Raw genomic sequence first — 26,598 nt, forward strand, 5'->3', positions numbered from 1 at the left:
CTACAAAAGGAAAGCTAAGAGGCCCAGTGAGGACCAGCGTCTTCCTTAAGGGGAGATGGCACGGGTGCAGGGCAGGGATTGCGGAGCAAGCTTCTGGATTCCTGGTGTGGGATCCTTCCCACATGACAGGCCACTATCACAGCAGGAGGAGGTAGAGGATGGCCATCCCATGAGAGGCAGAGCCATAGCTTGTGAGATCACGTGGGGTGGCAAGAGTCAGGACAAGGAGTTCCAGTCCTGAGTGTGCCCCTGTGACCTGTCCATGGAAGGTGGACCTTCTATGACTCTGCAGGGCAAGGCTCTGCCCTTGACCAAAGCAAGGGTCTTGCTTTGGGATCAGACCTTCCCCCACCTTGCCACCTCCCTGTCTCTGTGCTGCTCCCTTGGTTATCTGGCTTATCCACAAACAGGTGCTACTGCTTTGGGCCTAGCACGTAAGAGAGGTGGGGTCGTGGGAGACAGGGGCATACAGAGAAGCACTCGAGACCAGCAATTTGAGCACTAGGAAGGCTTGGAGGGTTCTGCCAGCCCCAGCCCCCAGCCCTGTCATTCAGCTCTCTCCTCGGAGAGCTGGAAGCTGGTTGGTAAAGTGGCACTGGCCCATGGGGCCCAGATGCCTGATTTGAATAACTGCACTCTGAGCCATTTCTGCCCCTGGCTAGAAAACTCTGTGTGCCCTTTAGGCTCAGAGGGGGGACCAGGTGTTGCTGGCTGCACTTCAGAGGTGAGCTGGGCTCCCAGGCACACAGCAGATGTGGACCAGCAGTAGGGACTGGGGGGCCCAGCAGGTGGGACCACAGTGGTACCAGGCAGTCTAGGCAGACATGCCGCACCCTTCTCTGCTCCTAGCCCACTCTAAGTCCTTCCTGGATGTGGGGAAAACAACCAGCTGAGGTGCCATTACAGCAGGCAGTGCATTCTAATAACTGCACTGGGCAAAGACAGCCGTCGGGAAGGCCTCAAGCTGGAGCCAGAGCTGAGCAAGATACAAGAAAAGCCATTAGCCCAGTCCCTCCCAGGCACCAAGTGAAGGCGGCCCATTAACACAGCCTCACCGGTGCTCTGCGGGCAGTGCTGTGGGAGGGACAGCGGTGGAGGGAAGCCAGTGGGTCTCTAGGGTTGTGTGAATTTGTGCAGGAAGTGGATCTCTCTTTGCAAACCGGCAGAATTCATTGCCAGGCTCCTCAGCCCCCTTGCCAGTCTTTCACCCTGCACTCTTCCCTAGGCCCTCTGCCCCACCACAGGAGCAGGAGAATTATTATGCAATTTGGGGGGAATTCCTGTCCCCATTTCAGGCATATCCACTAGACAGAGGTGGTCCCAAAGGGGAGGGTTCAGGGTGGAGGTTCTTGAGGGTAAAGGGGACCTAAGTCTGGAAGAGCAGATCTCACCTAAAGGAAGCTTGAATAAAAGAGTGGCCCTGGTCTAGTCACCTATTGGCCTGGCCTCCAGAGACCCTCAATATCCAAGAGGACAGATTTGCAGGGAGAGAGGCAGAGAGCCTCATCAGAACTCAGCCACAGGATGGAGGAAGATGAGGAGGAAGACCACACCTCCTGGCTCTCCGGCCTGCACCTCCAGCAGCTTAGTTCTTCCTCTCACTTATCTGGGACTTTTCCCAGTCTGGGACGCTTGGACTCATGCACCCGGGGCTCTAGGATGGATGCTGCAGGGCCTGTGCCCAAGGTGAGCTCGTGTGCCCATGCTGGCTGGGCATGCACCTCCTGAACACAGTGGGCCTTGGGGACAGCGTGCAGCAGGTGCTTTAGCCCAACAGCTTTGTTTTCCAGGGGAGGAGAGAGGCACATGAGGAAGCAGCTTCTCTTAGTGTAGGATGCCCACCCTGTGTGTCCACCTCTGGCTATGCTGAGGGTCTGGGGGAAAAAGAGACCTTGGCCTTGGAAATGAAGGCCAGCTCATGGGGAAGCTGGACCCTGCCAGGGGAGCCTGGGAAGAAGGGGCTGCACCTCTGTGCTGCCCTTTGGGAAGGCCCATGGGGACACTGGAACTGTTGGGCTGGTTGTGGCTCCTAAGCTGCCAGACCGGCTCCCATGTGGGCAGTGGCTCTGCCACCCATTGATCTGATCAGGCTTGCCAGGCTGCTGATGGGCAGAGAGGTGGAGGCCCAGAAAGGATAAAGAGAGGCCAGAGAGCAGCGGTGACCTGGACTGGCTAGTAACCAAATGGGGGCAGGGAAGGAAGGCCCTGAACAGACCTTTCCACTCACTTGGTCTGAGAATAAGATTCCATGACCCACTCAGCACCATTCCTGAAGGTTTTTGTTTGTTTGTTTGTTTTGTTTTGTTTTGTTTTTTGGTGGTGCTGGGGATTCTCTACCTCATTCCTAAATTCAGAATATATCTACCATTCAAATGGACAGTCGATGATTTTGTTATATTGAGATACAAAGACCTGTTCAGATCCCTAGGAGAGCAGCACTGGCTGGCAGTCCAGCCCCTGTCCTCTCCAGCTCTGCCACTGGGAGATGAATGTGGGGGCTTGGGCAGGTCTCTTCCCAGATGGGCCTCAGCCCTGCCACCTGGGACACTGGGCTCTGGACCTCTCTGAGGCCCATCTACCCTAGAGCCCACAGACGTCACCAGGTTCAAGAGGAAAGAACCTAGACTTCCTTGCCCCGCCCCGCCACTGCCTGAGGCTCAGACACTACATCCCCCTGGTCATTATCCTCAGGGTTAGGGGTGGTTGTAAGCAGAGAAGCCTGAGAGTGGAACTCATTTCACTGCATGGGGGGGCCCAGGCTGCATTTTTAGAGGTAAATGGTAGAAAGAAACATATAAGCAGCTCAGCAGCTTGAGTTGTGCAAAATTGTGTGAATGAAGTGTGTTGGGGGTAGGGGAGCAGCCTCGTCCTCTTTGGTCAGGATGCACAACCTCTCTGACCACATGTCCTCTGCCAAGGCACAGCCAGAGAGTCAGAGGTGACGGCCCAGTGGGTGAGGATGTGGACGCTGTGCCTTGTGGCCCAGCTGCTCTGAGGGGAGTGGGCTGCCTCAGGGCAGGAGGGACAGCTGCCAGTCAGGGGGAGGAGATCCCGCACCTGTAGTCAAAGGAGCCATCCTCTTCTTTGGGGTCTTCAGGGCCAAGGGGAACGTCCTTCTTTTCTCGCACTTGGTCAATAAGAGAAGACAGACACTGATTAAGAGCAGGCCCCTGCTCTCCAAGGCCCTACGGCAGGTGGGGCCAGAAGATACCACCCTGGGCCTGCCCACCCCTCCCACCCCTTGACACCTTTTAATAAGATGCCATCAATTCTTCCCAAAGTCAATCCCTCGATTCTGCCTCCTCCTGCTCACTCCAAGGGCTCTCTTTACATCCCTGTTAACAACTCAATCTCCTCCCACCAAGCTCCCACTGCCTCTGCATGGGCTCCTTCTCAAACCTCAGTGATGTGATCCTTTCCTCCACCAAAGGCACATCCTCCCTTGTTCACACCCTTCCTCCGCTCAGTATTAGAATCCTTTGTGCACAGTTCCTGTGCCCCTAACAGAATGCAGTTCTCTCTTCAGGGTGGGGACTGTGTGTTTCTCCAAAGCTGCTGGCCGAGTGCCCCGGTCAGGGAAGACACTTGTCACACTAGGGATGGAGGCACTCTCCTATCTGGGTCTTCACTGAGGTGCCCTTTTCCTATACAACCAGCCTAGGCCTGCCTTGCTGTGCTGTGGCCATTCCCTAGGAGTCAGCTGCAACATCAAGGACAAACATCTCTCCTTTAGTATCCCTGGCACCTAAAACAGGCTGGCATGCAGCAGGCACTTACCTGAGGGTTCCTTTTTAATATATTTATTTATTTTTTGGGTGGTTACTGGGGATTGGACCCAGGACCTTGCACATGCTGGGCAAGCACTCGACCTCTGAGCTATACCCCCAGGCCCACGAGGGATGCTTTATGTGTTCTTTTAAAAATACAAGTCAGGACAATCACTCCTATTTTCAGTGTGGGGGAACTGAGGTCTTGAGAGGTGAAGAACAGATCACATAACTAATTAGCAGCCGCATGAAGCTGAGAGGACAATTGGTGTTCTGGCCCTGGGCTCCTGAGTCTCTGTGTTTTTGACATGCCAGGGACCTACCCCGGAGCTGGAAGTAGGGAGGCCTGCTTTGGAGGGATTTCTGGGAGGAGGATGGAGCACTTTTGAATAGGCTTAGAGTACATCTGGTGACTTCCACTGGGATGGGAATGACTCAGTGAGTCCTCCCAAGTCTTGATGTCACGTGGAAAGCTGGACCTCTCCCTAACTCTGGCTTTCTCTCTTTATGGAAGGAAAAGAGAGGCAAGACAGCAGAACAAAGTGAAAAAGCATCCCTCACTGGTAAGGAATTGCAATTTCCTGAGCTCCCTCACTGCAATGGAAGCAGAACCCCAGGGCCCTAGGGTCTGAGTGTAGGAGGGCAGGGGAAGGAAATAAAACAGAATCTCCTCTCCCTTCCAGATCCTCTGTGTTGAGCTTTGGCGAGGACCTCTGTATAGTGACAGGGAGAAGGAGGTGTCTGGGGAGCGTGGAGTGGTCTGGTCATGGGGCTCTGAAGCAGAGAGTGACTTCATCCTGCAGCCCAGCAGGAGTTCTGCTCCAGAGTCATCCATTACCCTGTCTCCTGTCACCCCACCCACCCCGTCATAGACAGATGGCTTGCTTGCCCTTGCTTGAAAAACAATCAATATTTTCAGAAACAAGAATGCCAGAGGTCCTTGTTCTTGACCTTGGTTTGTCTGGGCTGGAGGATCTTGGCCATAGAAGAGAAATGCCTCTTTGGGATTCAAAGCCCTTTAAGTGCTGTGGGGTTCAATTAGTGCCATCCACTCCTCAGCCTCTCCTTGCTCCCTGTTTCCAGTTATCTATGATACCCTTTGTCCTGTGGAGGGCCCAGCTCTGCCACCTCTTTCATGGGTGTGCCTATCTGCCCCTTTCTCTTCCCATGTTATCTAAAATGCCTCTCTTCCCTCCTCCTTCCCTGGGACTCAGGGTCCTAATGAGATTCAGGCTGGAAAAAAGCCAATTTCTGAAGCAGATGGGTGGTGAGTCAAGGTGAGGGAAGGTCAACCTAACCTCAGCAGGAGCCAGGGTTCCTTCCATCCCTCTCTGGAGCGGCCTGGACCTCACCATCCGCCCACCTCGGTGGACATAATTAACTCAAGTTCTTGCTGGTGGCACTAATGCAAAGAACAGGCGAGAGGGCCACGGTTCCAAGTCTCGGATTGGGTGATCAGGTGGGTGACCTGGTGACTGGTGGGAAGGTTCCCTCACCTGCTCCCCTCACAGGTCTCACCTGGGTACTTGCCACCGCGACTCCTCTTGATGAAGCAGACGATGAGCAGGATCAGCACCAGGAGGGCGATGGCGCACATGAGCCCAATGAACCAGCCCTGGGTGGCGATGTCCGCCTGGTTGTTGGTGTAAGCTGGGGGGGGGGGGGTCGGAAGCAAATCCGTGAGTGAATGCATGGTGTTGGGGGTAGGGGAGCCCGAGGCTCAGCTATAGCACATGGATGGTTCTCCTGGAGCTTAACACTACCATCTAGCCACTCTTTGGCCCAAACTACCTAGCTAAAGGGACAAAATGAAAACAGTTAAAAAGAGCCAAGTTCAAAAGATCAGAAAAAACGCAAAGGAAAGGCGGAAAGGCGTGCAGGGAGCAGAGAAGCGGCAGGAGACTGAACAGGTGCTTTAGGAAGGGCATTTCCTCAGGATGAGGCTGGGCATTCTTGCAAACCAGAGGGATGGCCACGGCCTAGTGAGGACTCAGGGGAGGCCAGGGATTGTCTGTGGAAGCACAAGTCCTGTGAATGGTTCTGCATGCCACCCATGGGAGCGGGAGCTGAGGTCATGCTGTGTGCACCTGCTGCCAGAGGCCTGGCGGGCCTGCACAGGTGCAGGGCCATATCCCTGACCACAGCGGGGTGCCAAGGCCGCCAGCTGTCTTCCTGGCAGTGGGTCCTGGGCCAGGTGGAGGAACAGGTCGTCCTGTGCCTTTTCATGTCTGCCCAGCTGGACTGAGCCTGGCAGCAGACGGTGCAGGCCCAGGTTCCCCCAGACAGGATGGCGCTGATGCTGGGGCTGCACCTTCCACTCACTCCATCCCACTTCCAGACACTGCCCCATGAGAGGGCCCTGGTGGCCTGTGACACACCTGCTCACCCTCTCCCTGTCCCTGTGACAGTGCCCTCTATCTGTGCCTGGAGACCTGCCTAAGATCCCTTTGTGTTTTGAAGGGCACGCAGGTGGGCCTAAAGAACAGGAGCCCAGGGGTCATCGGGTGGTGTCCACAATGGCTGGGGTTGGGGCTTAGGAGCACATGCTCAGGACCCTCTCTGTTTCCTATCTCTGGACTAAAGAAGAAAACACACCTCCAGAAATGCAGCCTGTCACAGACACTGAGGTAGGGAGAGGTCCAAGGAATGGACATGGCCAAGCAGCTCTGGAGCCTGCCCCGTCCAGAGAGGCCTGGGAGCACCACATAGCAGCAGGAGTTATGGGACCACAGCACCACGCCTTCCCAGAAGGCACATGGGAAAAGCATGGGCCCCCCAGGGCTCTGTGCACCCCCCACTCCCACCACATGCCATCTGTGGGCCAATATCTGGGCATAATCACATCCTCCGCTGTTCTTGGGAGCTACGACTGTTTTCTGTGTTTTTCAGTGCCAGCCCAGGGCACTGCAGAGGGATGGCTCTTAGTAAATGCTGAAGACTGACAGACAAATGCTCCACCTCCAGATGGACCACTCTGGAGGTCCAGAGTAGCCCTGCAGCAAAGCAGTCGAGTCCAGTAAGAACTTGACTTGTGATGACCCTGATCTGTGTGTGCTGTGGAGAAAAGCTCCATCCAGCTGGCAGACCACTCCCCACAGTGTTAGAAAAATCTTCCCCAAGCACCACGTGGAATCGGATCTCTTCCTTGCTTTAACTCTCCAAAGAGTCTCATGGCTTTTGGAAAAAGATCTGCATTCCTCAATCTCACAGGCTCTGTCAGAGCCGAACCTGGCCACTCCCTCTCCGTGTCCCACTCTGCTCACTCTCCATGCACTAGCCACAGTGGCTTTGGTTATTTCTGCCTTGGAGAGTCCCTAAGGACGTCCCTCCTGGATTTCCCCAGTTTAGGCAAAGGCCCCCTCCTCCACCCCCCACATAGTCACTCTTGATCAGAATGCTCTAATTTATCTTTTCCATAGCACTTGTAACCATTTGACAAATTACTACCATTCATTTATACTGATAAGCACTTCACGGGCCAGGCACCGCTCTGGGCACTTTCCCACACATTATCTAATCCATCCCACCGAAACCTCATACATTAGGCAGGTTTTAATTTTTATCCTATTTTACAGAGGTAGACGTGGAGGCACAGTTTAAATGACTTACTCAAGATTGTGGGGCTAGTAACTGTCAGGGTTCGGATGTGACCCCAAGCTGTCCGGCCCTGGGAGTCTGTGCTCTGCCATTCTACCCTGCGCCTCTCCCCAGAAAATAAGCTCAGGGGTGGGGCTTAGCCTGGTCTCCCCAGGGCTGGAGGCAGAGCCTAGTGTGTGTGGGGAGCTCCACTGCCATTTGCTTGGAAGAGGAACCCTTGACCTTCTTGCCTTTGTTCAGCGCCCCCACCCCTTGGCCTGAGAGGCCACTGTCTCCCTTAAACTCCACCCTGTCCTTCCCAGTTCCTGGCTGGGGGTCTCTGACATCACCTCAGCTCTTCCAGAGCCCAGCTGGAGGGAGACGCAGGCCCAGGCCTGTTGGGGATTTACTTGTCATTCTTCAGCTGGACTTTGCTGCCACCTGGCAATCCTTTTATTCCTCTCTCTGTCCCTGCTTCCAGCCCAACAGCTGTGTGTCCAGAACCTGTCCTCCCTCTCCCTTGTTCGGCCCACACCTGCGCTGACCTTCCGTATTCCACGGACACTCTGGGGACCCTGGAAGCTTGAAGCCTCTGCAGCTGTCCCCTCCTCCTGCAACAGAGGCAGGACCCTCTTCTCTCCCTCCTCCCCCAAACTCTCTCCCCTGCCACATAAATGGGACCCAGTGTTGCCTTCCTTGGTCCTTCATTCCCGCAAAGACTTCTGAACACCCTGGTATCACGTTCTCTTTCTTCCTCTTCGCCGTTTCCTTCCCGTCTGTTAAACTTGTTGAGGTTTCTTGTGTCTTAACAACCCTGAGGAGCGTGCTAGGCCTTCCAGCCCCAGCTCATGCACGGCCCTGTTTAGGGGAACTCCTCCATTTCCCATGGGGCCAGCTCCTGCCCAGTCCATTCTTCAACCCCACAAGCTGACCTCAAGCCTCCGTCGCCAAGCCCGCCTCTCCCCAGATGCCCTTCACACCCTGCCTCTTACCTATGACGGGACTGGTTCCAACTTTCCAACTGGCAGCCCTCTTACTCATCTCTCTATTGTCCCTGCTGCCAACTCCACAGCTGTGAGCACAAAGCTCCCTCCTGGTGGCACTGATGGCATGTGCCTCACTGCCCGCCCCCGCCAGTGACTTGCCACTCTTGCCCCGTCTAATGGCTGCCGGTGCTCTCTCCCATCCACCTCACTGTCCATTCTAGAGGGGTCCCCTCACATCACGCCCCCAGGGCCACTGGAGACAGTGAGGCATTATGTCATGCTCTAGGATGCTTCACGGTGATGCCACCTGCCTTCTCCACCCCAGCCTGGCCTTCAGGGTGCTGTGTAGTCTCCTTCTCTGTGCCTCTGCCCATCCTACCCAAGAGAGCCTGGGCCGCCCTCTTCCAGCTCACCAACTTTCCACGTTCTCCACCTCCTTGTGAACCTTCCGTTGCTCCAACTCACACCATCTCTGGACTCTGACATGGCTCCCAACTATTCCACACAAATGTAACATTAAATTGTCCTGTTTGCTGGATCCTAACTGTACTATTAAAGTCTTGAGAACAGGGGATCTTCTTGAGCCTCCTAGTACTTAGCATGATGCTGGTCAAATAAAAGAGATCAGTGACTACTTATTGATTAATAGATCAATGTAATCCTAATGTAATACACTTAACCTGGGATCCTGCTCTATCTAGGTTTTACCCCTAATGCCACCTAGGGGTCACATTTATGCTGGCTTGCCCACACATGAGGCCCTAGTAGACCAATCACTGCACTTGTGTTTGGACAGTGGCACATATTTTTTGCAGAGAAGTTGATTTTGCCATCTTCTTGGTGCCTATTCTTATCCTCTGGCTGCCATCTCCATGATATTCCAAGTCACAATTCCAAGGCAAAGTGGCCACATGGGCAATTTAGAAAGCAAACATACCTTTCCACTCCGGACAGTACCAGGTGAGTTCAAGCATACCTTCAGTCCTTAACGAAGGGTCAAAGAATTTCCTATGACATAGAAGGCACTGATGGCATATGCCTCACATACACCAAGTGGGGTATGTGGGCCCAACCACACCCATCAAAATCAGTTAATTTCTCAAGAACCAAAAGAAATTTAGGATTTAATGACCTCACTTGGAAGGTGATCCCATGGCTTGGGCTGTGAGAGGAAGGATTTTAGCAAGGCTCCCAGGCAGTTTCACTTGACTGCCCAGGCTACCCTCAATCAATCTGCTATGCTGGTTTGGGGGCCAATGCTGTCAGCATTCAAGGAGCTGGTGCATGTACACCACCACCTTCAGCCAGGAGTGATGGGAGCCTGAATAGCACCTAGCCAGTGTAGGCCCAAATGTCTTTCGCTCTGGACCAAAGCCTCAGTGTCAAGCCCCACCACTTCCCCAACCCAGCCAGACACAAGCACTACACCTGCAAAAGAGGTGGTTCCACCGACTCCTGTGTCTAGCTGGGAGGAATTTGACTGGCTACAGAAGATAGGCCAGTCAGCCAAAGTCAGCAGAATTCTGGAACAGGGGTCAAGTAACAAATATAACAGCCTTTCCTCACATACACCGTGGCTTGGCTGCAGTCACGTAAGCACCACTGTATACCTTTCCATGCCCTCCTTCCCTGTTCTGTAGTCCCTCCTGCCTTCCTGGGGCCAGAGCAGGCCTGACTGCTGGCCCATCACCACCAACCACCACAGGACAGGAAGGCTGCCTGACCACCCCCCACACACACACCTAGCTGCAAAGGGCCGATGGGTCTCTAAGGGTCCCTCTGAGGGTCCCAGGTTATGTGACTGCAACACCTCAGGTCTCTTTGGTTTCAAAAGCTTCAAGGAGGTGATTAACATCCCAATGGGATCTTTTTGGTGAGGGCTGGAGAGTCCAGTAGCATTCCCAGTGATTTCCTTCCATTTCCTTCCAGAACTACTGCAGAATGTTGCTTCTGCTGACTAAGTGACGACGGCCTGCGGTTGCCTAAATGACCAGTGGTTGGGGCCCAGAGATGCTTGTAAATTTGCTTTGATGAAACATGAGGATCTAGGGGATTGTGTGGACTTGTTTCTGGAGTCCACCCACAGGAAACAGTATGCATTTCTGAAGGATTTACACACACACTAACAGGCACACACAGACTTTGGAAAGTGAAAATATTTTCTCTCCCCATGCGGTTTGCACATAGTAATTTCCAGCAAGCCTGGGAGGGAAATGAGCAATACGAACTCAGAGCAAGGGTCATGAGCCTGCCTGCTTCAGCTTATGGGGAAGAGTCAGGAAGATGTGGCAGTTGTTCTGAAAGCAGGCGATAAGATCCACCAGGCAAAGAGAAATAAGTCTCTAAGTCAACATTCAGAAATAGGGGCTTTGGCTGTGGAAGAAGTTGCTGCAATTTCTTTCTGTACTGTCTGTTTACTACCTGGACACACAGCAGGATACCCCCAGGGCCAGGACCTGCTGGGTCTTTTCCTCTCTAAATTTCTCTCCCTAACCTCACCCACAGTGGCAGAGCTTAGCATCCGGAGAGGCTAAACTCTGAAAGAGCAGGCTGCGCTGGCTTTCGAAGCATTCCCTAGGGCGGGCCTCTATTCTCACTATCATCTTTGCTTCCTGCCCCTGTTCTGGACTCAAATTTATAATGAAGTACGATGAAATGAAATGCATGCACCAATGAGCAAGAGCACAGGACCCCAACTGGGTCAGAGTCCAGCCACCTGCTCCGCTTGGTCAACTGTCCAGTTGCCTGGCTCCCTGTGACAGGACAGCCTGGCTACTCAGATATCCTGCCAGAGTTGGCCCAGCTAGCCCCAAGCGAGGAGCCAGACTCCCTGAGTCTCAGTGGCATGGAAATGTGCATAACAGGCGGAGGTACAGGGAGGAGGACAGATCTGGAGGGACCAGGCTAGAAAGGGTGGGGGGAGAGAGATATACAGATGGGCAGTGACTCCCAAGATGCAAGCTTGCAAAATCAGCCTTGCTGGGCCAGGCACGGGGAGGGTAATGAATATTCAAGTCAATGTTCAGAAATTCATATAAATCATTGTGATTTCCCCCACTATGCATCTAATAACCTGCATCTGATTAGAACATCCCTAGAGTCAGGGGTTGATCCTTTTCTCTCTTAATCTCTCCTCCCACCCCCACAAATACCCTTCTTCCCAGAGCTTAGCATACAGGCCACTTAGCTACCCCTGGCTGATTTGAAAACTATAAACGAACCCAAGAGTCCGCAAGGCCAGCAGGCTCCCAGCCACCCCTCCAGCAGACAGACTTCTGAACCCCAGCCCTTTCCCCGAGCCACCCCACCCATCAGCCTGTTCATTTGACACAACAAAGATTCTTCTCCATGCACAGCAGAAGCCTCTACTGAGCAAGAGCTTCCTCCCCTCCCCTAGCAGGACAAAAAGTCACTTATTTTTAGGTAAGACAAAATTGGGACAAAAATGAAATCAAAACAAAGCCTTAAACAAGTTGTGTCACGCACTGGAATTTTTCTTGACAGATGATGGTGGCAAGACAGTAAACATACATGCTGATCCCTGCTTGGGTTACTGGAGAGATTTTTGGATCAAGTCCCTGTGACAGCCCTGTGCCCTAATCCCCCATGGAGGAAGCAGCCCCTGAACACCTGGGGCAGGTGGCCTGACTCCCAGCAGCCCCCAGACCAGCACACCACAGTTTGCATATACACTAAGCCCTTTTGTTTCGGGCTTAGCAGGGGGACCACACAGTCCCTGTCTTCATTATACAGTCCTTTGTTTCCTTGGATCCCCGCTCAGCCCCAGGGGCCCAGAATCAGTTTACTTCTGGCTGTGCATGCACACCTGGTTCCTCTGGCTTCCCGGGGAACTTACACATGCCATGCAAGGTGGGGAATCAGGCAGAGATGAGTCTTCTTTCCAGGGAGAAAAGGCAAGCCGGAAGCAGAGGATGAGGATGAAATGCCTCATGCTTGCAGGGGACGGCCAGGCCAGCTCCCCTCTCACCTGTACTGGTCATAAAGGTGATGACGGTACTGCTGATGCCCTCGTTGTCCCGGGAATAAACCCTCAATGTGTACGTCATCCCAGGATAGAGGTCTGTCAGCTGTATAGGCTGGGCCTGGGCCTTAACAGGGACAGTTTTTTTCGTATGGTTGCCTGGGGAACAGAAATCTTGGTCAGCCTAAAGCCAGGCACCAGGAGCTGGAGAGACAGTGCTTAGTTTCCTGGTCACCTGTCAAAGGTAGAAAAGGGTGAGGGGACCGCGGGTCCAGTCCACTGTACAGACCAGGAGAGAACCAGATAGCTGGCTCCCCAGTGCCTGTCCATGCAATGCTAGCGCTCTCTCTCTTCCATGATGCCCCTTTCACAAAGGACACTGTTTCCTCTTATAGTTCTCCTTCCTCACCACAGTCTTAGCGCTAAACATATCATGACCTGCTTAAATCCTCAGCATGTTGGTGGATACTCCACTGCCCTGGAGTGATTCACTTTCCAAGTGGGATCTTTCTGGTGAGGCCAGAGAGCCAGTCAGCATCCCTTATGGTTACTGGAGATGGGACAGGAAGAGTCCTTGACTCTCCTTGGCTCACACTCCTGGCTTCACCTCTCGTGTCCCAGCAAGTGGCAAAATCACACACCAGGTAAAGCACCTGTGTCTGCGCTGCAGGGCAAATGGTGTTGGTGTGTGTTGTGTGTGTGTGTGTGTGTGTGTGGGGGCGGCGCACATGGGCCAAGCTGAAAAATTATATGGACCAAATAAGAGGATTCCAGATAACTGTGGACACCAACGTCTCCTCCAGATACAGAGAGTGAAGAGTTGGCTTGGCATTCCCAAGAGAGCTTTGGGTGGGCCATCCCAGGTGGGTTTTAAGGCAGGCGTGTGGCTTAGCTACTTAGAGCACATATGCTTGAGAAGCCAAGGGGTAGGGTTTGACCCCACAGGACCAGGGGCCTCCACTCAGAGAGGCTGGATGTCCTGACCGTGCTCTGTAGCCTAACCAATCTGTTCCTTGGTCCCAAGATCTAGGAAAAAGAGCAAACAGCTTGTCACCAGCTCTCTGAGACACAGGGCTCTGGCTCCTGTCTCGGACTGTAGCCCTCTGACATTCTGCTGTGAACAAAACACAGCTGGAGCCCAAGTCTGTGAACTGGCCTGGTCTATCTGGTGAAGCCATCTGGATACACATTAGGACATAAACACAGAGGTGAGCTTTGGCTTATTTTGGGGTGACGGAGAACCCTCATCCTGGGCAGGAAATGGATGGAGGGCTTGGCTGCCCGGGTCTTCCATAGTACTTGCAACTGGAGGCCTTCACTAATGGCTTTGGAAGCCCCTACCTTCTCTTTCAGTCCGCTCCTCCCACCTCTCTGCTGCCTGAGCGCATATCGATTTCATTAAGCTATAATTAAGCCAGGCTAAAAGGCCTCTCTGAGCCTGGGGGACTTCACAGGATCTCTTTAATGGCATCTACCACTAAGAGCCACTGCCGCCGCCACCACCTCCCCACACATCAATGCTTACTGTCGATGTACTCAACCACAAAGTCAGTTCCGGGCCCGAAATTGTGCTTCCAGGTGATGTTGGCCCATTTACTGTTGGGGAGCACCGTGACGTTCCATATGGACTGCTCATCGGGGGCTGGTGGGCAGGTTAGAAGAGGCGTTAGTGACGAGGAGGCGGGCAGCGCGGGAGACACTGAGACACACATGCACACCAGCATGTACACGCGCACACACGCACACACGCACACACACAGCTGGAAAAGGAAAGAGTCAAACATGGCTGTGCACAGGGCCCAAAGGAGCTCCAAGCTGCAGCCTTGGTGGCCAGGCCTGAGGCAGCCATCCGGGAACGAGCGGGAGCAGTTAGGAGGACCTGAATGGGAAGGAGAGCTGTCTATGTGTCCACACCAGCGGGGTTGGGCATGAAGAGTGGGTTTTGATCCACACTGTTGGAGACTGTAACCTGGGCTTATTTTCTTTTTACATTCCTTGTCATGGATTTGAGCAGTGCCAGGAAAGAGGCCAGGAATGAGGTCTCTGGTCAGGATGCCAAAAGAGTGGGAGACGTGCTGTTTTTTTTCTTTCAACCATGGAAGTTCCACAGGAAGGTGAGGGTTGTCTTCAAAAGTCCAGCAAGAAAGGATGGGGGTGCAGCTCCTTGGTAGAGCACTAACCTAGCATGTGGGTTTGAGTTCTCCCTAGGTTCAATCCCTAGCATTTACTGCCCCCCAAATCAAGAAAGAGTCACAATGAAATGTGTAGGAAGGACGAGATCAAATATGGGAAAACCCTACTGGGCTTCTAAAGCTGGAGTAGGACAAGGGTCATCCAGATAAGCGACCTGGAGTTGTTCTCCGTCAGTGAGACCCTGGATGCCACACACAACCACCCCTGATTGCCTATGGTGACTGGGGGCTTAGAACCTTGGGTCCCAGGCACAGACAGAATGAATCCTTCTTCTCTCTGTCAGGGACCAGATGGGACCAAGAGAAGAGAACCCCTTGACACCTAACCCTTCAACCCTCGGTGATCCGGGCACTAAAAGAACACCATTCGGTTGGCTTCTCAGCCCCACAGAGTCTTTGAGGCTTGATCTCTCTGAAACACAGAGGACATTAATTATCTAGCTCCTATGAGCTAGGAGCTACTTTATCAAAGCCATGGCGCTGTCTGAAACCATAGCCTACGAACAGAAGAATGGCACTAATCTTCAAATGCAATCACTTTTCAAGAGTCCCAGCAGTCTGATTACCCCATTTTCCAGCAAAGATTTAATAGTGGAGGACTAGCATGAAGCCTTGTATTTCAAAGACTTTACAAGGGTGGCTTCTGTATATTTTATTAGCATGCAAGGGGGCACTGTCACCAACTCACTTGTCAAAAATAAATGAATAGAGTACATCAGGGATGCATTTATTCATTATCTATTTGACATGTGACTGAGTCTGCAGGGCTGGAGAAGTGATAAAAGACTTCCTGGTTTTTTTCACTTCAAAGAAGTCTCTTTTCTACTACAACCCTGTCAGGTGGCGGCTTGCCCCAGGTGAACATGAGGCATGTTAGGTGAAGACCAAAAAAGAGGTGTCAGGAAGACACCTGAGGGTACTCTTCATAGGGAGGGCAGAGGTAGGCTTCGCCACTTGTCTGCCAGATATTTCAGTTGTACTGGCTGCTTTAAGCCCCCTCAAATCCCAGCTCTTTGGAATTTGATGGTTCTTGCTAGTGGGAATGAATTCATGATGAGCCATGTTTTAAGGAATTGGGGTTTTTCCTCCTTAGCTTGGGACCCTGTAAAATAGATAGAGTATTCGTGTTTGGTCCCAATATAACATTGACCCAAATCTGACAATTTTCCAGGGTACAAAGATGGGGGCGGGGGCGGGTTTTAGGAAAGATCCTGTAGTGGGAAACAAAATGATTCGGAGATGGGAATGGAAGTAAGGCGTTACCACACAGAGAGGTCAAGATGCTGACCACTAAAGAACTGGAAAGTTCAAAGAGAAGGACCAAGAAAGCAAGCCCTGAATAACCAAAAACCAGAAACCAGTGAAACTCCACATCACATACAACCTCAAGAATGGGATCCTAATTGAATAAATCATACTCCATGTATGCATAATATGTCAAATACACTCTACTGACATGTCTATCTAAAAAGAACAAATTAGGGGGAAAAAAGGGCAAGAGAGGAAACACCCTCATCCTTCCACTGACTCCTGGCCTGAGTTAGGGAGTGTCCCTGAAATCTAAAAGAGACATGTTAAGAACAAATATAAAGGCCCCTTTCACTCTGAAAAAAGAAAACTTAATGAGAAATTTTGTTCAAGGATGTAAGATTAGATAAAGATGAGAACTGATTTCAACATCCCGGGTGGTAGAGACGTTCTGCCACATCAAGGGAAGGGGGGATGCTTGAGGAGTGTCCCCGAGCTCAAGATAAGATCAGCACCATGGCCAGCCCTCTGCAGCATCTCAGACCACGGCTAAAAACTTGGGTGTGAGTTGCCAGGTCTGGGAGGCAGGCCTATCTTCCCAGAAGGCAAGTAACTGCCCAGGAGCAAGATTCACTGTTCCCGCTTCTTGGCGCACCTCTTCTGTGAGTTCAAAGCACTCAATGACAAAGATGCTTCAATGTGGCACCAGAAAACCACCACTAAGGTGCTGACCACAACCTCGAATAGCCTAACAAGTTTCTCCTCAGGCAACTTTCTCCTCAAGTGAGTACCGCTTAAATGCTAGATATCATGTGGATAAAGGGAATTGGTGGTTTCAAGATCACCTGTCTCTCCTCACTGCTCACTTAACACCATGCAATTGAACTGAAACAAATACACACACATCAAGCCTCCATGCTCTTTCAGGGGGCTGGCAGAAGAGGGTCAGATGGAAGGCAGTGAAGCCTTGGGGTGGTGGGACATGCTAGTCTAGGACTGCTGTAGGAGAGTTCTGGGGGCGTCTGGCCAGCCTTATCAGCTGTCTTGTGCTGATTTGAGAGCTGGCCTGTGGATCAGGAGCCTAGAGACCCTCCTCTTGGTGCTAAGGAAAGACTGACGCTCATGTTCAGGGTCGCCTAGGCTGGAAGAGCAGGGTCTCATGGCTGGTGGAGGGGTGCAGATTCGCAAGTTCTCCTGGCTCCGAAGTCCAGCCCTGGGATCCATCCTGACCAGGGGCCCCCAGAATGGCATGCATCTGGGGATGTAGGAGACATGGATGGGAAGAGACATGGAGCCCACTTTGGGCATTATGGGACAACCTGGCAATACCATTCCCTGGAAGCTATGACTTTTAAAAAGTAAATGTCTCTAAGAGTTCCTCGGGGGAAGAGAGGCTAGAAGGAAAGTGGGGTTCTAGGAACGGAGCTGCCTGGCGTGACCAGTCACTTTCTGCTCCAGGGCCTCAATTCTGCAAAGCTGGGCACAGACATGGCCGGAGCCAGAAGCTCTCAGGGCAGCTGTGTTAAGTCCCCTCTGGAGAGCTGGACGTGGGGTCCTGTATGGGGAGCTGTGGCCTCTGTTGAAGTGCATGGAGCTGAGGCAGGATGACGAATGCCCCACGGGTGCAGGACCACCCAAGCAGGGGCAGTATGTGTGTGGGGGCTCTGGACTCCTAGGCTACAGGCAGACCCTGCCCCAGATCCCACTTCCCAGCTGTGATTGGTCTCTTAAGACAACTAGGGAGGTGGGCACCGAGGGGACGAGGCAGGTGCAGGGGCAGTGCGCAGCAGTACCGGATTCCTGTATCTTAGTCCCGGTGGTGGTGGTGGTGGTGGTGGTGGGAGGACTCTCCGTGGTGGTGGCGGCAGTGGTTGTAGTAGTTGTGGCGACGGTGGTGGTGGTGGCGATGGTGGTAGGCGCCACAGTTGGGATGATGGGGACTGTTGTGGCTTCGGTGGCGGCGGCAAGGGCAGTAGCATCAGTACTGCTCACAGCGCCTGTGGCGCCGTCGGTAGTTGGGGGCAACGTGGGAGGAGCTGAGAGGGAAACGCAGAACAGCCGAGTCCGGTTGGTTTGGCTGCGCCCCCTGCACGCACAGGCCCCCCGCGTGCACGTGAGGCAGGGGCGCGAGGGGAGGGGCTTAGAGATCGAAGCCTCCCCAAGCGAAACAAGCAGCCCCGACGGATCAGCCAGCGGAAACACAACCATGGGAAAGGAAGAGAATGAAGCCTGGGTGCGTTTCATTTTCTTCTCATGGTCTGTGTGGTCGAAGCGCCCGGCATGCACCCAGCCGAGGCCCGGGGTAGCACGGAGTCCCAGGCCAAACGCCATCCAGACACACGACCAAGCAGCACCACTTGGGTCCAGCCCTGGAGCCCCAGTCTCCTCTGAGGTGTGCAGGCGGCTGGGCCCTGTCCTGCAGGGGCACAGGGCAGCCTGCCATTCCCAGCCCTTTACTCCCAAATCACCCTTTGTCACGCCTGCTTTAGTTCAAACAGCCACCCAGAGCCAACGGGACAGAGAACAGTCCCCACTCTGCGAGGGAACCTTGCAAGCTCCATCTGCAGCTGGAGGCGGCTGCGACTGGTCTCTTAAGACAACTAGGGAGGTGGGCCCCGAGGGGACGCGGCAGGCCCAGGGGCAGTGCGCAGCAGTACTCCTGCCCCTGCTCTCAGCCATCCAGGCTTAGCTCTTCCTGTTGTCCTTGGCCTCTTCTCCCTCTCCCCCTCTCCCTCCTCTGCCTAATGATGACCCTTCCCCCTATGACCCCAATTACCCTGACTTCAGCTAACTGCTTTTCTTTCTAGGAAATCTGGGGTACAGGTACCCCAAGTCTCTCCTGTTCTTGTCAGAACCTGGGAAAAGGGCACTGATGGGATCTGTCCTGGGCCTGTCCTGGGCAGCACCATCTTCCCAGCCTGCAGGAGACACAAATCCCAGCTGCCGGGGGTGTCCTGTCTGCCTAAGTCTCCCTCTGGGGCACAAGGTGGGGGCACAGGGTGGCTCAACAGGGGTTCACTTCTAGTACCCCTAGATCCCATCCAAAGCAATCCTTGGCTATCCATCAGTGCTGGGGGCCTACATCTATATATTATGTACATGTGACTTCTCCAAGGATCCAACTTCCTTCTCTAGAAGGGCCATGGAAGCTAACAAAGGGTTACCCTGTCCTTACTCTCCAGTTTCAATATTTCAATATTCAAAAACTGAGAGTGTAAGAAGAATGATGGGGGCAAATCCAAGACACAGAGCTATCTCTCTGCCTTGCACTCCATCTCCTGTGATCTGATCATGGCCCATTTAATAGTGTCGATGTTAATGGGGCAGCAGATAGAGAACTTAGGCATAAACAGGTAACTCTCTCAAGGAATAGTGACTTCCCTCCCTCCCTTGTATCTCTAGAAGTTCAGGAAAATAATAACCCCTGTCTCTCCCACTCCCACAGAAGAGGGCTAGGCCGGGGCAAGCCAGAGCAAGAATTGCCGGAGGGCTTTTCTATATCGAGAATCAAGTGACCCTAAACTCTTCGACCAGGGCCTGACCAACAAAAGCCCTTTCATTCCCTTGGGTCTTCAGTATTACAAGTTCTCAGCAGAGAGGGAGGGAATGTTCCTGGGGTCCCACTGCTTTCCTGTTCTAAGATCAGAGGTGTCACTGGGCACTGAGGGTACTGACCACAGGAATCACACTGGGGAGCGGACTATGCCCCACGCATTCCAGGGATTCCTGGGCAAGTTCAAAGCCAACAACACTATGGTCCCCAAGTCCAGTCAACTCAGGAATGCATGGGAGGAGGGACATGGGGACACACCCCTCCACACACACACAAACACACAAGCCAGAAGGACCACGAGGCTGACACTCTCAGGGTTGCTCCCTTTTAACTTGAATGACCCCACGCTGGGTAGTTCGGGGACAGGTGCAGTGATTGTACATTCCCCAGGTCCTTGAAACCTAAGTTCAACCTCCCCCAAAGCCACACACACACACACACACACACACACACACACACACACACACACGGTCCTTGGCTCTTGTACAGAGACATCCACATTCACACCCCCACAGCTCCCACAGGGCATTCTAACCAGACCCCTGGAGACAGAGATACTGAGAGAGATCAGAGAATGTTCCTCACTTGGCACCGCTGGCCAGAGACAAAGGTAGGCCATGATTCTGGGGAAGATTCCACACCATCTGTGTCCACCCTCTAATGGCCACTTCTGCCATCACTTTCTCTCTGCTGATGTCCACCTAGCTGCTTTCCCTCTGCTCAGTGGCAAAAGTCCCAGGGTGTTCGTGAGAGGGAATACACAGGGAGAGGGGATGGCAGCTACTGCCCAGGCAGCCTCCCTGGATGCCTGCTCTCTGTTATGTGAGGACATACCCTCAGTGGGCTGAGGTCACAGCTGGCGAATCAAAGTGACCTCTGATCCATCCATTCCTCTGTTCACTGTCCCCAGACTGGACAGGGCCACTGGGGACAGGGAGAGCAGAGACAAGAAGGAAAGGCCGAGGAGAGGCAGAGCAGAGTTGGGAGCATGGGCTGGGACTGGTGGGCAAGAAGAGACACGCTTCCTATGGGAAAAACGTCCACTGCTCAGGTCAAAGGGAATTCAGACCACTTCAACCACTGGGAGGAGCTGGGGGAGAGGACGGAAGGGCAATGATGCCCGGAGGTGGGGCTGGCTTATAGAATGAGTGACCAAGTGCTAGGCAGGCACATCCCTGGTTTGGATGCCATTTTTTTAGTCACAAGAGAAACTATGGGTTTGGAAATCATCCTGACCTGTGCTCAGTGGAGACCACCTGGCCTGGCAAACAAGAAGACGGAATAGAGACCCTCCATTACCTAAGGGCACCCTAGGGCAACCTGGAGCTTACACACAGGTCCCCTACCGGAACCAAGGCAGTGTCAACCCCAGGGGTGGCCTCTGGTATACTGGAAGGCACTCCAGCTATGACTCACGATTTTCCACCAGGTTTGGGGAGCACTGTGTAGGAGATGGAGAAAACTGAGAAGAAATGCCTTGTCTCATTCATTTTCTGTGCCCACACTTGCCATGGAGCTGAGCACCCATTAGGAGCCCACCCAACATTTGCAGATCTGAGCAAGAGTCAAAGACAAGGACAGCAGTTTCCAGACATTCCAAGGTGGATGTTCAGTCCAAAAACGCCCACATGGTGTGCAAACTACCCTGGCCAAATCACAGACTGTCAGACAGATGGGCAGAAATCCTAACAGACTGAAGATACAGGTGGATGAGAGGGATTATCGTCACTGGGCGAGATAGGGAACATATCACTTTTGGGGAAGAGCGCCCAGGTTTGGAGAGGATGAGAGGCAAGAGGGTGGTGGGCCGGACGCCGGGCCCACATAAAAATTTAGAACCTGAGCTCTATTGCTTGGCACCTACTGATGGTGCAGAAGGTTCTTATGTATGTAAAGCTGAGAACATTTGATATCAGCATATCGCATTTGCAACCAAGTGCAATCTGCCTCTACCACCACTTCATGTGGAAACCGGAGCCTAGGAAACACATTTGATTGACGGACAGAGACCCTGAGCTCATTCTGCATAATGCGTGCATTTGGGTCTTTTCTAAACAGAAGTAAGAAGTTGGAGTGTTGGGAAGGACACCTCTCCACCCCTTCACAATTGCCACTCACAAGAGGACAGGCTGGACTAGCACAGATGTCCACTGACCAGGGCAGACTCCCTGCTGCCGGACCCACCTGCCTTGGGTCCTGGTGCCAGAACTGGGGAGGTGGATGGGGAGCGGCTTGACCAATGAGCTTTGAGCTGACTTGCCCGGCTCTCCCTGCTGCCCTGAGCACCTGCTATCATAGTCACAAAAGAAACTCACATATGGACTTGAATCTGAAAGTCAGGGGAACCCCCAGCATGGCCAGGATGGCTCTGTCACGCCCTGGAAACCTCTGTTCCGCATGCTAGCAGAGGTGTCCAGACCCTGTGGGGAGGCACTAGGCCCCAGCTGGCCCAGGTTACTGGGGGCAAGGTGGTGGAGAGGACTCAGGGAGGGGAGGTATGATGGATGGCTGGTCACCACATACAGATCTGGCTGGCAAAACATATAAACTGAAGGAAGCGGGATATGCAACAGAAATAGAACCAACCTAGAAAGGGGGTGGGGGAATAAGTGAACGAAAGTGGGAAGGAAATCAAATCAGGCAAGGTGACATTCTCTTTATAAGCCAAGCCTTGGATTCCTTGCCTGAGTCTCTGTTCTCCCCAGCTGCCTGGAGCTCCACCTGATACAAATCAGGCTCAGAGGAGGGCCAGGAAAGAAAACCCTGGTATCCCCTACCTAGCTCCTCCAATCTGGGGACAGGCCTCCTATGGTGAAGAGCCCTGTGATGGTCCTCAAACCTATGACATGAGGACCAAAGGAGGAGCTTGGTTAGCAGGTCAGCTCCTGGCTTCTGCTGTAGTCTTACCTCCCAGACCCCGAGAGTGGAGGCTGTTCTTGCTGCTCAAGACTTTGAGAAGGTTGTTGTTTGAGGGGTGATCAGCCCACAGTGCCCAGGAGATTCCAGGTCCTGGAGCACTGGGCCCTATCCAAGGACAAGCTCGCTTGTTCTCACTGACCAGAACCCGCGGTAGCTGTCAGAACTGGTGCTGGGCCCCCCATGCAGCATGCAAGACGGGCATGCACAGCATGCTCACCCTTTCAGGGAATGGTGGGTGACCTGAGCAGGAGCCAGGAGCCAGCTGCCCCCAATCCTGCTGCCTTCTAGGGCCATCTCTGTGCTCTGAGATGCCAAGCCCAGGTAAAGGCTCAGGGGGTTCACGGGAGAACAGTGCAGCTCAGAGGGCAGGCTGGGAGCCTGCGTGGGCCCTGCCTTCCCAGGAGGGGACAAACAGGAAGTAAAGGGGAAACATGGAGCTCTCCCCTGGCCTATGCTCCTTCAAGTCTGGCTTCCCCACCACTGAAAGGGTGAGTCTGCAGCATGCTTTCAGCCTCTCCCTCCTGCTCTGCCCTGGCTGCACTGCCCCATGCCATGCCCGTTACCTCGGCTGCTGGTACGGTACCTGCAGTTGGAGTAGCTTCAGACACAGCACCCAAGATGGCCAGAGAGAGGGAGAGAGGATGAGAGAGGGAAGAGAAAACAGAGTACAGGTGAAACCACAGGCCAAGCAAGCAGAGAAGTCCGGTTCATACCTGATCCAGAAGGTGTGGCCAGGCAGTAGCTGCTGCCCAGAGAATGCCAACTGGCATGTAGGGGTCATGGTCAACCCCGTTAGAGTCAGGCTTGTTCCTACCTTCCCACTTTGGTCTTGGAGACCTTTCTAAACCTTTCTGTTTCTACCCCTGTTCTATGAGTAGTCATCTAAGAGGTGGCAGTAGGGACAGTCCATCCAGAATACTATGTCCCCAGCTTTTTCTCTAAGGATGTGTCCTGCCCTACCTGGGACACTAAGATGCCAAGACTTGAGGGCATAAGGTATAGGTGGTACAGCAGGCACCAACCCCAGTCAAAAGGATGGTTCCTATATCATCTCAGGAAGATGCTGCATAGTTTCAGGGTCGACAGGAGTTGGGGAGCATATTTGGTTGACCACTCCCACCTCCCCATTTCAATCTTGCAAAGCACAGGGAGTCATGGACTCCCTGTCCTGGAATTCTGCTGCCCTAATTCTTTCCCACCAGTTGTATTTTATGAAATTAGAAACCCAAGCATGGACTGAGAGTCCTAAAACAAATCCCTGAATTTTCTGCAAATCTCCCAAGTTGAGAAGAAAGTCTCTCTTTGTTCTCTTGTTCCCTGGGGTTGCAGAACTTTCCCTGGAGCTGGACAATGGGGCTTTGTTTTCTGCCTTATGTAGAGATGGGGGTGTGGGTTGGGGAGTGGCTTTCCCCAGTATAGCTCCAATACAGCTCCAAACGCAACTGTGGAGAAAGTGCATTATGGTCTGGCCTTTGGTAATAGGCTACAACAGTTACTTACCTTAAAATCCCCAGCCTCGAAAACGCCCTGAGTCTGGGCTTAGAAAAGTACCTGGGGATGGGTTGTTATTATGTGACTCACTCCTGATGTAAAGACCAGAGAGACTGCAGATTCTCCTCTGGCGTCTGCCTAGTCCATCTCCCCTGCCTCAGCACAGGCCTACTGGCCAGTGAGGGCTGTTGATGCAGCTACCCAGGAATCCTGGGTGGGGCAGCAGACACAACAGGGCCTGGCAGCCCCAGCAGGAAGTATGATGCTGTCCTGGGGCAGGGGAGGGGAGGGGCTCACAGACCCTGTTTAGGCCAGGGTCAGGCAGGGACCCGAGCCTTCTGGGGACAACACTAGACATGACAGTATGTCAGCCTCAGAGTGCCTACTCACATCACCTCTTCTTTGGAGTCACCCCTTGCAGAAGGACCCTCTCCTTTGCTTGGCTGGTGTGCTCCTTTTGTTTAGATACACAATCAGATATTATCGTGGATGCCTCTAGATGGTATGGATTTCAAGTTACCTTTGTGCCTCTTGTGCAGTCTGGCATGGCACATTATGGGTGTTCAAGTAATTATGGTTGCATAGACAATTGTACCTCTGGAGAGGTCCCTTTTCACAGGGGCCTGCCAACACCCAGGCTTTATGGGGTCTGGCATCCCTGGGCGGTTCCCACTCTGGCCAGTACGTGTGTGGGTGAGCCTGGAGCCCCCTCTAGTGGAGTCTTGAGGCAGGTGCAACTTGGGCAGGGATGCTTTGCACCAGGATCCAGGAGCTGAGCTCATTTGTTCTTTGTGAAGCGGATGTGGGACAGGGTGCTTCCCATCTCTCCCTCCTCTCTGCAGTCAGACAACTTATCTTAGCTGCAGCTCTGCACGGACTGGGCAACTGGCTTCAATCTTGGTGCTTTCCCCTGCCTCTTTGGCCCCACTGGCCCTTGGAAAGGAAGGCCTGTCCCAGAGTTTTCGGGGCACCCTCCATAATAGTCCTTCCTCTCCAAGTAGGTAATCAGTTTCACTATTCTTTGGAGTTCATTAGCATATTTATTTCCAACAGGCTTTCCCTCCTCTCCTCCTCTCCACTCATGTTCTTTTCCTTATTCCTCTACAAGGAGGAAAGATGGTGGATGTTAAATAGCTGAGCAAGTCAAGGCCAAGTGGGGCCCAGATTTGACCGCAAGTCTCAGGAGATCAGTTTTCCAGATACAGCGCCAGGCCTCTCTGTCAACATGTAAGACAGGTTGTCTCCTACCGGGGGGTGGGGACTTGTAGTCTTGCTTCCTCTTGGTCTCAGTTTGTTTTTCAAGGCATCTGAATTAGCTGGGACCAAGGACCACCACCACAGACCTACCTTCATTCGGGGGCGCTGGAGACTCCTCTGTGACTGCTTCCCCGGAGCCCACCTGTGTCCTGGCGCTGAGGGTAAAGCGGTAGCGTGACACAGGGTCTGCTCTCTGCATGGAGAACTTGGTCTGATTGGGAGAGAAGTTTTCCACCATCTGCTTTCCTACTTTAGTTCCATTAACTGAGGAGAGAGAGGTATCGGAATAGAAGTTGAGCAATGCTTACCACGATGGTTTATGTAATCTGCACCTATAAGAACCCAGTCTTAATTTTCTGGAAAGGGAACTGGCGGCCCCTGCCTGGTAACCTTCAAAGTGTGATTTGGAGGCAGAGAGGTAGGTAGAACTCCCTCCCAGCTCCTGGACTACACCCCAGTGCTGCTTCACCCACCCTACTGTCTCTAGCTCACTGCAAAGGCATGTGGCTGATTCTGGAAGATTCAGTTTATAATTCCCAAGAGACACAAACCTCTTGAGTGCCTCTCTTCTGTTTAAACAGAGCTGGGGCCAATTCACAGGGCTTCTGACTGTTCCCGCCTCCTTTATGAAAAGCATGTTCAGTATGCCTCAAGGATGAAGGGTCAGGTCCAGAGATGGATTCAGAACAGCACCCAAGCACACAGCTGGCTGTTGCAATTGTTAACAACACAACACCCAGCCCTTTATGTGCTTCCCAGGGAGAAACAGCATTGCCTCCAGTAGAAGACTGCATGATTTTCAAGTGCAATGATGACATTGCCATCCCTGCCTGGTGACACTGAGCTCTTGAGGTGAGGTCTTCCTGACAGGGTCCTGATTAATTTACTCCAGTCACTTGGCTGCTCATATATGGCCACCTTATCTTAAATGACACCTTCTTATCATATCTCCAGGGGGTCTGTGGACTCCTATGAACACACTGCCCCACTGCATGGCAGCTTATTGGGTAAGGAACTCTCTCTCCTAGACCTGTAGGTGTTGGGGACAAGATCCTAAGGGCTGGGGTTGTCTCCCTCATTAGATCAGAATTCCCTTCACCTCACCTGTCGGGTGAGAAGTTCCCTGTAGCAGATCTGTGCATGGAGAGCAGGGATCGGGTGTCATCTGCCTCCTGTAATCCCTTCCAGAACTTTCTCCTCGGCCCCTCCATCCTCCCAAATGGCCTCTGTGCTCAGCCTTCCTATCTCAATTCCTTAGGAAAAGTAGTAAGAATGGATTCTGACTCCCAGATTATCACAGAGAAAGAGAGGGGCAGGACATACAGGCCACGTATTTGAGGGTGTATCCAATCAGGATCCCATTGGGGTGTTCCGGATGATCCCACTCCAGGTTGATTGTCTCCAGGTTGGGCTGCCGGACTCGGAAACGCCTGGGGGCACTGGGTACTTGGGGAAGGAGGAGGGAGCAGGGGAGATAAGGGGAGGGGGAGGGAGGATGAGGAAGATAAAAAAAACAAAGCACAAGTATGAAGGCCTTGACCTTAGGCAGCCAGGGTGCTGGAAGCAACCCTAGGGGCCAGAGCCCACTGCCCCATCCAGGATATTGTTTCGCCCAGGGGTGAGGACA

The 26,598-nt window shown here is 53.0% G+C and overlaps 1 protein-coding gene across 7 annotated transcripts in view; it reads right to left on the bottom strand.

Moving 5' to 3' along the window:
- Positions 1-26,598, bottom strand: part of Nfasc (neurofascin) — a 68,466-nt gene that overhangs the window by 373 nt on the left and 41,495 nt on the right. For 3 of the 7 annotated variants that reach the window (XM_076832402.1, XM_076832401.1, XM_076832399.1), the window contains 5 exons: positions 26,295-26,417; positions 25,062-25,235; positions 22,807-22,821; positions 5,286-5,417; positions 3,058-3,127 (listed from right to left, as the gene is read on the bottom strand). In XM_076832402.1, the coding sequence (XP_076688517.1) occupies positions 3,058-3,127; positions 5,286-5,417; positions 22,807-22,821; positions 25,062-25,235; positions 26,295-26,417 (514 nt within the window). Of the gene's footprint in view, positions 1-3,057; positions 3,128-5,285; positions 5,418-12,317; positions 12,471-13,836; positions 13,954-17,544; positions 17,788-22,806; positions 22,822-25,061; positions 25,236-26,294; positions 26,418-26,598 lie in introns of all 7 variants that reach the window. The other 4 variants (XM_076832398.1, XM_076832397.1, XM_076832403.1 and 1 more) reach the window with 2 other exon arrangements.

This window comes from Callospermophilus lateralis, chromosome 13 (assembly GCF_048772815.1).
Source record: "Callospermophilus lateralis isolate mCalLat2 chromosome 13, mCalLat2.hap1, whole genome shotgun sequence".
Taxonomy (NCBI): domain Eukaryota; kingdom Metazoa; phylum Chordata; class Mammalia; order Rodentia; family Sciuridae; genus Callospermophilus; species Callospermophilus lateralis.